This window comes from Vanessa tameamea, chromosome 3, assembly GCF_037043105.1.
Source record: "Vanessa tameamea isolate UH-Manoa-2023 chromosome 3, ilVanTame1 primary haplotype, whole genome shotgun sequence".
Classification (NCBI taxonomy): domain Eukaryota; kingdom Metazoa; phylum Arthropoda; class Insecta; order Lepidoptera; family Nymphalidae; genus Vanessa; species Vanessa tameamea.
In genome coordinates this window covers 13,447,632-13,458,761 of record NC_087311.1, presented here as the reverse complement: position 1 = coordinate 13,458,761, position 11,130 = coordinate 13,447,632, and the positions used below count along the sequence as shown (strand labels likewise).

Below are 11,130 nucleotides of genomic sequence, written 5' to 3'. Positions count from 1 at the left end.
GCGACCAGTCGTAAACATATGCCAAATTATAAAGATGCTTCAATATAAATAAGTTCATTAGGGGCAAATAAATGATAATGATACAGGATTTCGTTTTCTAGAAGCATCATTACGTTTAATTTAGAAGGACCCACTAAAACGTAGAATATCGATGGTAATATTTAATTGTGTCATTTAAAAATGTGGGAATTGTAATACTCCATACATTAAACTTCAATATAATTTATATAATAATTTATTCATAATTATTCCAGGTATAGGCCACTCTTACTGTGCCCAAAGGTTATTTCTCCATTTTGACAGCCAACTGCCGCCATATTTTTCAGGTCATAGCTTCGTAGAAGCTAGGCCAATCCTTTAGTTAATAATTTCCCATAATTATCTCGTATATTTATTATAGCAAGCCTGCTGGCATGTATATCAAATACAGACGTGAATCTAAAATCACATAGCAAAGCGAACAAGCATACCAACCTAAAACATATAATGTATAATATTAACTGTAAACGCAAAATATATCAGAATATGAACCGTATTTCGGAGCTTATATTCATAACGCAAAATTTTACAGCGTTTACTATTTACGTAGTGGGCTGCCAAATGTTTCAACTTACTGACTTGAAAACCACTTCAATTTAATATTTCGTTCTCTGTCAGTGCTATAACGTTACGGATGCCTCACAATACGATATCTGACAAACTCTGGCAGTAATAATATTTATCCATTTCATAATGTATATATCTACTAATATTATAAATGTGGCAGTAGCTCTGTCTGTCTGTCTGTTCCTCTTTCAAGGTCAAACAAACCATTGAATCTAATTTGATGAAATTTGGTGTCAAGCAAACTTGAACTCCAAGGAAGGATGTTACACTTTCTATGCAGACGACCAACCCCTAAAACGCGAGTGAATCTGCGGGCGAAAATTAGTATTTTTATGTATGATGATAATAATGATGTTCTACTGACCGATTTCGGTTACGGCAGCCAATCTCAAGGGCGACTTGTCAACTACGCAAGTTAACTCACGTAATCAGATAGGACGGCAAAACCGGCATGACCCAAAAAGGCGGCTTTACGTGTTTTCCGAGGCACGGGAGTGTACTCATTACCGCTGCTCCGGAGGTTTTTTTATGGTAAGCCTCGGGTACCTTTTATTCACCCGACCCGGCCTTATGTCTAGCTACTAGACTAACGAAGCAGACATTAAATAAAAAAAAAAACGTTAGGTATTAAAATGCGAAAGAAATCAAAATTAAAAAAAACTTTTCACTCAAAGTTCAAGTAACAGAATAAGAACTAGCCAAGACAGACCTTAGGCTACAATATATTGACTTAAGTTATAAGAAGAAATTATATTTTATGTAGTTATAAATAAATTTCAGGAAGTACCATCGAACTTAGCACCTATTTAGATCTCACTTCTTTTGTCGTTGAAGTCAACAACCAAGGTATATATCATAATATTGGACTTGGCTCTCATTTTTACATTTATGTTTTTGATGGGATTCAACCCAACCCGACCCGATCAGAGAGAATGGCTCAAGGCGTAAAAATGCCTCGATTATTATTTGGTCATTCAAGGGCCAACCGGGGATTTGAGCTTTGAGATCCGATGTCCTATAAGCTAGCCACTAAAACAACAACAAAGTCGACAAATTAAGATAAATTGAAGTAAGAATTGAATGGAAATTTTAGAATTTAATCATTTATTTCAAGAGAGGAATTTAAATTCAATTTAAATTGGTCCTCAATACTATAAATAAGGCAGAGCATAAAAAATTATGACCTTCTGTATATCTTACTTACATTATTATTTCACATCTATCTCACTTTCCATTTTCTTTTTTATTAATAAATAATTTAATTTTATAAACCATTTTCACTAAAAACCGTCGGACCCGTCTTAAATAAAATTATTGAATGTATTTTAGTAAATTGAAAATAAATAAATTATCATAAATATTTTGTCGTTGATTATATTCTTGGTACTCGGTCGAGGCTGACGAGGAATTATTGAAAAGTGACAAAATAATAGCACTATCTATTTTAGTGTATGTTATATTCATTTAAATTAATTTATTGAAATTCCTATTCAATGGAATCGTTAGAAAAGAGTTAATTCATTATATTTTAATTTATGCAGAAATAATTTATCTCAAGTTAGTATTTTGGTATAATAACATAATAATACGTATTTATTACAAGATTTTTTATAAAAATTTAAATTAATTAGTTTCAATAATTAATTAAATTCGTTTTAACAAACACCCGCCTGAATAAATTGTTCAAAATATTTGATAAATAATTAGTCTTTATTGCAGACCTCCAAGTCCGACCCTGTATTCAACGAAAGAAAAAAACAATAGAAAAATGTATTAGTATGCGTTTTCAACTAAATAGTAATAATTTATCTGTGCAATTTACGAAGATAATTATTGGAAAAAGATTTTTTTACATTTAATTGATCTCTTATCACCCTCATAAAGTGGTTATTGATAAAAATAATATGGAATTGAAGTATTTAAACATTTCTGAAAATGATTTATTATATCAAATCTAGTTTTTATTCGCGATGGAGAAGTCTTATTGTGTAATCGTATTTTTATTGTTCTGTTTATTTATAGAAGGTAAGTGTGCTTCTGCTGCAAATACATACAGAATATATATTTTTTTGATAAAAAAATTGCTAATATATTATATTAGTTTTCAAAAAAGACTTAAATATACTACTGTTATTAACATCTGAAATGGGCGCTGTTGTGAGTGCACCATGAATCTTATAAATTAATTATATATTTTTTCGGTCTTTTAATTAAAATCTTTTGAATATTTTGCATCTTTAACTTTACATTGGCATAGTTGACAATGTTACTGCAGAAATTTAAATATTTTTTTTTTGGACCACTTTCATTCGTATCTTTGCAAATATTTTGAGAATTGTATCTCGTATTTTCTTTATTTTACAGCATATAAATATAATCCATATATCCCAGGATAAATTCAAAACATTAAATTGGTCTTTTCAGTTTGGGGAAAAAAAATGTAGTTTTTTGGATTTATACATTAACTTATATAAATAGTATTTTATTATATATTCAAAGTTAAGACCTTAAAGTAAATTATATATTTTTCATTTGCAACTTTTAGATGTAGTATCCCGGAAACGACTTTATCTCGATAGAAATAACGTTGAAAATTCCGATGGTAAAATCGTAGGAGGCTACAACACCACTATACAGGATGTTCCTTACCAAGTGTACCTAATGCTGCAGATGGGTACCGATTACTATCAGTGTGGAGGTTCCATCATAAGCGAGAGATACGTGTTGACAGCAGCCCATTGTCTCACAGGGTACAGAGATAATTATATTTATTGATACTTTATATAAGATTCCTCGTTGGTCTCAAAATCAAAATATACATTAATCAACTGGGTTTTAACAAGCACTTTTGAATCATCATTTAACAGACTATATTAAGTGAAGCTACCACCGGTTCGGAATGCAGATTCTACCGAGAAGAATCGGCAAGAAACTCAGTAGTTACTCTTTTTCAACATTTAAAAATACAAAGTCATGTTAGTTAAATACAATTACATATGTATATAATAAGTCATTAGCTCCACGCTTTTTTGTCATCTATATAATCTTGTATTGAATAACATCTTCTTTACCGATGTATTTTTTTTACAAATGATTTGAATTTATGAAACGGCAAAGTTAAAAATGTTTGCGGTTTAATAGGGATAGTCCGAGATCCTGTACGGAGTTATAAGTTGGCAGTTACAACGTTGGTACTGGTAGATATCAGGATATCTGTCCCTTCAGATAAAAAAAGTGAAAGAGTAAGATCTCTTGTGTTTGCGGATACACATTGAGCAATTTATGCTGTGTAGTATTTGATTGGTGGTTATATTTGGAATATCTTGGGTTAGAAATAGTTAGCACATTTTAAATATACTAATTCAAATAAAACTTATTTCACAAAATACGTGTATTTATTATCTATATTATACAATACAATATTATTTGTAGTTAATTAATTTTTTTTAAATTATTAAGTTATGATTGAGAATATTGGAAATTACGTGTAAAATAAATTAAAGGATGTTATTGAAATTGACTCATTAGTCAAGATTAAAAAGTATCTTTAATCTTAATTTTGTTTTTATTAAATTTAGTAGTTTCAGTTAATAAACAATAATGATAAAAAGGCAGCAAAATATTAAATAGTGTTTGGACATAGGGTAGTCTATTTTTTTTAAAATTAATAAGTATAGTTTATGTTTTAGGATAACGCGAATTTATGTAAGAGCCGGCAGTACTCTAGCTATGAGCGGGGGCACCCAGTACAACACGACGAGATTTAGACAACATCCATTTTATAATCCAATGAATTTCGATTATGACGTCGGTCTGGTAAATATTCCTGGTGGAATAGCATTGGATGGAATTAATACAAAAGCTGTTCCATTACCGAAAGCTGGAGCCAAAATTGCAAATGGTACAAATATTCTTGTTACTGGATGGGGAGATACTACAGTGAGTAATTTCTTAATTTCGTTTCCATGACGATTATCATCACCTGACGACTTCCCCCACTGCTAAGTACAGGCCAGTTTTTATGTATTTAATTTATGTTAATAATTAATATCGTTGACGAACAGAGTAGACCAGCATTAGTCGGATAGTATGCCAAATCAGCACCAAACCTGCTCTTTAAAATTAGAGAAGCATGGTCTGTTGCTTGACCTTTTAAAAAAATTATGAAATTATTAACAAGTTAGATATCTTCACACAGGAGTATATAATGCAAGTGAAACTTATATATCTTCTGTAAAGTTTTGCCTTACAGGAAGATTTTGATTCAGACTACTTTGATTTAGTGATTTTAACGCGATTAATTTTGAAATGAATTGTATTGCTATTAAAGCATGACTTAAAAAATTAACTTCAAACCTCATCATATCACGTTTTATATTCATATCTTAAGTTTTTAAGAATATTTAATTTATTATTTTGCCTGTAACGTTTAATGTTTTTGTCTTTTTAGGAGAATGGTCAAGTAAGCCCAAATTTGATGGGCGTACAGGTGCCAACGGTATCTAATGATGAATGCCGCAAGTCTTACTCCACACTTACATCTCGACAGTTCTGTGCTGGTGTGCCCGAAGGAGGCAAGGACTCTTGTCAGGTAATATTTATTTGACTAGTTTTCTGCAAAATTCAAGTTTATTCGGTTTTCTAATCTACTTCTTGGTAGTAGGGTTTTGTGAAAGCCCATCTTGGTACTTCATATTATATTCCACCATCAAGCAGTGATATTTAGTCTTGTTGTGTTCCGATTTGTAGGGTAAATGAGCCAATGTAACTACAGGTACAGGGGACATAACATCTAATCCAAGATACCATCAGGTGGAACATGCTTGTCCGCTTAACTACCTTCTATATGAAGAAAAGAACCAACGCTTCAGCCTTCAGTTTTTAAAGTTTTTACTTTCTTGACTAAATATTGATTAATAAAGTTATTTCCAAATCATAACTGATTGGAGAATGGTGACAAGAATGCTAGCAAGTTTGCCTCCTAGAATATGACTGGGTTGGATCTATTACTAAGACTTCACCTGGCTGTATCTCATGAACAGTGCTAGTTAGATATTTGAAATTGTCACAGATGATGTATTTCTGTTACTGCTATAACAACAAATACTAAAACCAGAATAAAAAAAAAATGAAGGGGCTCCCATACAACAGACATGATTTCTTGCCGTTTTTAGAGGTAGTGGTACGGAACTCTTCGTACGCAAGTCCTACTCGTACTTAGCCGGTTTTTTTTATCGTAAGAAAAAAACATATTATCCAGCATCATATTCTTGTATTCCTTAAAGATTATATCTAATATGATAACTGTTCAGGGTGATTCCGGAGGTCCAGCAGTATCTACAGATACGGGAATTCAACTCGGAACTGTTTCGTTTGGAACAGGCTGTGCTCGACCAGGGATCCCTGGGGTATATGCTAATTTAGCTAAAGTGAGAAGGTGGATTAAACGGAACTCAGGCGTTTAAAACTAATATGCTGTTAGTGATAATGCAATTATACTTATTGCTTAATAATAATTTAATTAGGATTCTATGACAATCATCATCAGTATCAAGTAAAAGCATTTTATGTTTATTTATTAATGTTTTTTTTTGCCGATGATATCAATGTCCATTCGCGATGAAATTGTATTAATTTTTATATAGTGTTTGAAATATGATTAATATTTTTAATAAAATAAAATATTTTTCATTGATATGTGTATTTTTATTGGATTTATATGTATATTTATATCACACACTCACATCAGCCCGCATTCGTCCACTGCTGGACATAGGCCTCTCCAAATGCACGCCACTGTGGTCTTTCTTCGGCAACTCGCATCCAGCTCCTGCCAGCCGTCTTGCGCAAATCGTCACTCCACCGTGCCTGAGGACGTCCTACACTATGTTTGCCGAGACGCGGTCTCCACTCTAGAACACGTTTTCCCCAACGGTTATCGGTTCTACGACAAATATGGCCAGCCCACTGCCACTTCAGCTTACTAATCCGGTGGGCTATGTCGATGACCTTGGTTCCCTGACGGATCACCACATTTCTGATGCGATTCCTCAGAGATAATCCGAGCATAGCCCTTTCCATAGCACGCTGAGCGACTTTAACCCGGTGGACCAGCTTTGTCGTGAGTGTCCACGTTTCGGCTCCATATGTCATGACGGGTAGGACGCACTGGTTGAAGACTTTCGTCTTAAGGCACTGTGGGATCGACGATGCGAATATTCGTTGTAACTTCCCAAATGCTGCCCAACCTAGCTGAATTCTTCTATTCAACTCATCCTCAAAGTTGTTTCTACCTAATCGCAATGTCTTCCCGAGGTAGACATATTTTTGAACAACTTCGAGGACGGTACCGTGTATCGCAATCGGTTCCGGTAGAACATGTTCATTGAACATGACCTTGGTTTTATCCAAGTTCATCCGTAGGCCGATGCGCATAGAAGAATCAGCCAGCTCATTCAGCATCTGTTGTAGGTCCTGCAGCGTTTCTGCCATGATGACGATGTCGTCTGCGAATCTCAAGTGAGAGATGTACTCGCCATTGATGTTGATGCCACGCCCTTTCCAGTTCAGCGTCTTGAACATGTCCTCCATTACATTAGTGAACAATATGGGGGAAATAACGTCTCCTTGTCTCACTTCTCGATGCAATGGTATGGGATTCGTTTGCCGACTCTGTACTTGGACGGACATGGTGGCGGCCTTGTAGAGACATCTCATCACTTGGATGTATCGCCAATCAACTTGGCAACGCTGCAGGGACTCCAGAACAGCTCAGATTTCAACCGAGTCAAAGGCCTTCTCATAGTCCACGAATGCAAGACACAGGGGCCGATTATACTCATGGGACTTCTGTATAATCTGCCGCACTGTGTGGATGTGGTCTATGGTGCCGTATCCGTTCCGAAATCCGGCCTGTTCCGGGGGTTGGAATTCGTCGAATCTTCGCGCAAGACGGTTCGTGATTACTCTTGAAAACAGCTTATAGATGTGGCTCATTAGGGATACGGGTCGATAGTTCTTCAGCAGGGTCTTGTCTCCCTTTTTGAAGAACAGGACGACCACACTCCTACTCCACGCCTCCGGAGTTCTCCCTTCGAAGAGGACAGAGTTATAAAGCTTCTGGAGCTCCCTCAGTACGGGTTTACCTCCTGCTTTCAATAGCTCTGTTGTAACGCCGTCCTCTCCAGGGGCTTTTCCATTTTTAAGCTGTTTAAGAGCAATCTCGATTTCGCCAATACTGACTTCTGGCAGGTCTTCGGTGCAATGGCGTGTTAATGTAGCTCTAGGACCTTATTTTCGGGATCAGGTCGAGATGCATGCGATGCGTATAACCGGCCGTAGAAGTCCTCTACTTCCGAAAGAACTGCCGGCTTGGAAGAAACGACTTCTCCACTAGCTGTGGTCAACTTCGTCAGGTGGCTTCTTCCAAGAAATTGTACGAACACCTTAGACCCCCGATTCTGCTCGATGGCTCTTTCAATCGTAAGAGTATTGGAGCACCGGAGGTCGTGTCGTACGCGCTTGCTGATCTCTTGGTTTAGTTGCCGTTTCTCGGACGAAGTGACAGGTGGGTTTTCACGTCGTTTCTTCATTAGCCCTAAAGTCTCTTCTGAAAGTTTGGACTTTCTGCGCTTACGCTGCATGCTACAAAATCTCGTGCCTTCTTCCCTGAGAATTCTCACTACATTTTTGAGGTTCTGGTTTACGTCTGTTGTGGTTTTCATGGCAGCGAATCGGTTCTCCAGGTTTGACTGGAACGTTTCAGATCCCGCAATGGTTTGGAGCAGGGATGGTCGGAGTGTAGACTTCATCAGACGGACGCGGTCGGCCTTAAAATTAATATTCAGAGAGCCTCGGACAAGTCGGTGATCACTACCGGTATTGAACCTGTTGATCACTGAGACGTCTCTGAATTATATTTATATATCATAAATTAAATACGGCAAAAAAGAAAAAAAAATGGTGGAGGAAGTACCTATTATTTTTTAGTTTTCTTTTAACTTTTTTTATACATTTTAATTATAATTATAAACTAGCTACCTGTCCCGTCTTCGCACGGGTAAAACAAGGGTCTACATAGATTGTATACATTGAAGGACAAATATACAACGAATAATAATTAATATTTTTAGGTCACAAGCCTCCACTGACCGTAGTGTAGCCGCCGCCGTATCTTTTGCCTTAGTCTCCCCTGAAAATAGACACAGACAAACTAAAAATATGGTTTAAGTTTGAATTTATCTCTATCCTGTGTGAAACCTGAGTGAAATAAATAATCAATAAATTAATTTTAATAAATTAAATTTTCAAAGTAATAATTTTTTGTTTTTATTTTTGAGAGACATACTATTTAACACCTGATGGTTAAAAGTCACCTTAACAACATATACTCTTAGAAATATAAGCAATCACTTACAAAGTACGTCAATTCGCAGTCAACCAGGATTGTGTCTATTTTGATTGTAACGTAACTTAGGTATATTTAAGCTGGAGCATCACGATTATCCTAAAAGAGTCAGAAAAAGACATCCAGAAGTGTCGAAAATTGACAATGTGTGTGAGAACTTACAAATCTTTTTATGGATCAGCTAAAAAATTAAACGTTTTAATCCACACTCGACTCGTGGATGGTTAGCAGAAAAATGATAAATAATAACTTTACATATTTTACCGAGTAATTAACTGAGATAATTATTTTAAATAGAAAACATGACATTAATGGATCACTTATCACCCTCATAAAGTGGTTGTAGATAAAAAGAAATCCTTGTGAAGTGAAGTATTTAAACATTTTTGCAAATGAGTTATTTTATTAAATCGTGTGTTTATTCACAATGGAGAAGTCTTATTTTTTAGTCCCAATTTTATTGCTTTGTTTATTTATAGAAGGTACGTTGGACTTATTTATTACTAGTTTATAATTTATTTACAAAGAAGTAAATTAAAATACTGTTTGTGTTTTACTAAGATAATATCATCACTTTTTTTTTTTGTATCTGGATTGATTATTGCTGTTGGCCCTACTGGCCTTTACAGCGTCACCGAACGTTGGGGCGAGTGTTAAGACTCTGCCTTAAGGTGAACCCTTTTGGGCTCAAGAGTGACGTTCGTCCTGAGGGTGTCTCAATCATGTGTCGAAGTCTTTGTGTAGGTCGACGTTACAGATGTACCACGGTGAGTCCGTGGCGATACGAAGAAATCGATTTTGAATAGTCTGTAATTTTTTGATCTGTGACGCTTTGATGTGGGCAAAAACAGGGCTCGCATAGGTCATGATAGGACGAATGCAGGCTTTGTATAGTGTCGTCTTATTTCTAAGAGACATTTTACTCCGCCCGCATAGTATCATATACAGTATTCCTAGTACGAACGCTGCTTTGTTTCGGACTCTGGTTATATGTGAGTTGAAGTTTAATTTCCTATCTAGATTGACTCCAAGGTATTTGGCTTCCGATTTCCACGGTATCGGCTGGTTAAATAATTTAATTTCTCCCGGTTTGCCCTGATTCCACTTGATGTAGATGGGGTTTCTGGTGAAGTGTACTGCTACGCTTTTGTCGTGGTTTACCTCGATTCTCCATTTCCTAAACCAGTCGCCTAGTGCGTTAGCTGCGGATTGGAGTCGTGTGGTGATGACTTTGGTCGAGGCCGAGGTATTATATAGTGCGGTATCGTCCGCGAAGAGAGCTAGGTTAACCTTTTTAGTGACGTTCGGTATGTCGTTGGTGAAAAGGCAGTACAGAATCGGGGATAGCACGGAGCCCTGAGAGACTCCAGCACTGATGGGGCGAGATGCGGACAGGGTACCTTCGACTCGGTAGCGGAAGGTGCGATTCGTCAAGTAGTCTAGTATGATGAGCACGAGTCTGTCTGGCAACCCTAGTAAATGCAGTTTATATAATAAACCGTTGTGCCAGACTTTGTCGAATGCTTTCGCTACGTCGAAGAATAGAGCTCCTGTGGAGGTGGCTTTGCTGAAAGCGAAACCTTTTAGTATGTCTTCCGTTAAGCGGTGGACCTGATTGACACACGAGTGTCCGGCTCTAAAGCCGAATTGCTCGTTTATCGTGATTTGTTTGGCCTGTATGATGGCCTTAATTCTAGCTAGTATGATTCTCTCGTATATTTTGCCGAGAGTGCTCAGTAAGCTGATGGGACGATGGCTCGTGGGCTGATTCCTAGGTTTCCCTGGTTTTGGGATTCCTATAACTATGGCTTCTTTCCATTGGTCGGGAAAGGAGCAACCTGCCAGAAGGGCATTGAATATTAGCACTAGCAGTCCGATGAGTTGTTGCGGGAAACGCTTGACCGCTTTGTTGGTTATCCGGTCCGCACTGGGAGATTTTTTAATCTGTAAAGCTTTGACGATTGATTCGATTTCATCGGCTGACGTCGGAGTCAGTGGTTCGTCCGTTGGTGGCATAGAGCTAATACGATTTACGGCCCCGTCCACCTTTAGGAGGTGGTCGGGATCTACCGGATGGTTAACATCACTTAAAATGCAAATGCATATATAGTTAAAAT

The 11,130-nt window shown here is 36.6% G+C and overlaps 2 protein-coding genes across 3 annotated transcripts in view; both read left to right on the top strand.

The window, feature by feature from the left end:
- Positions 1-2,524: 2,524 nt before the first annotated feature.
- Positions 2,525-6,074, top strand: LOC113397523 (trypsin-7-like). Its single transcript, XM_064217697.1, has 5 exons — positions 2,525-2,631; positions 3,152-3,356; positions 4,296-4,545; positions 5,057-5,197; positions 5,919-6,074. The coding sequence occupies exons 1-5, from the start codon at positions 2,577-2,579 to the stop codon at positions 6,069-6,071; spliced, it is 804 nt and encodes a 267-aa protein (XP_064073767.1). The 5' UTR covers positions 2,525-2,576; the 3' UTR covers positions 6,072-6,074.
- Positions 6,075-9,346: 3,272 nt separating this feature from the next.
- Positions 9,347-11,130, top strand: part of LOC135193775 (trypsin-7-like) — a 197,790-nt gene continuing 196,006 nt past the window's right edge. For both annotated transcript variants that reach the window (XM_064217692.1, XM_064217685.1), the window contains exon 1: positions 9,347-9,495. In XM_064217692.1, the coding sequence (XP_064073762.1) occupies positions 9,441-9,495 (55 nt within the window). In that variant the 5' untranslated portion in view covers positions 9,347-9,440. The remainder of the gene's footprint in view (positions 9,496-11,130) is intronic.

Coding starts and splice junctions, on each gene's coding strand:
- LOC113397523 (XM_064217697.1), top strand. CDS start 2,577: ATGGAGAAGTCTTATTGTGTAATCGTATTTTTATTGTTCTGTTTATTT. Junction 2,632..3,151: donor GTTCTGTTTATTTATAGAAG/GTAAGTGTGCTT, acceptor TGCAACTTTTAG/ATGTAGTATCCCGGAAACGA. Junction 4,546..5,056: donor CTGGATGGGGAGATACTACA/GTGAGTAATTTC, acceptor TTGTCTTTTTAG/GAGAATGGTCAAGTAAGCCC.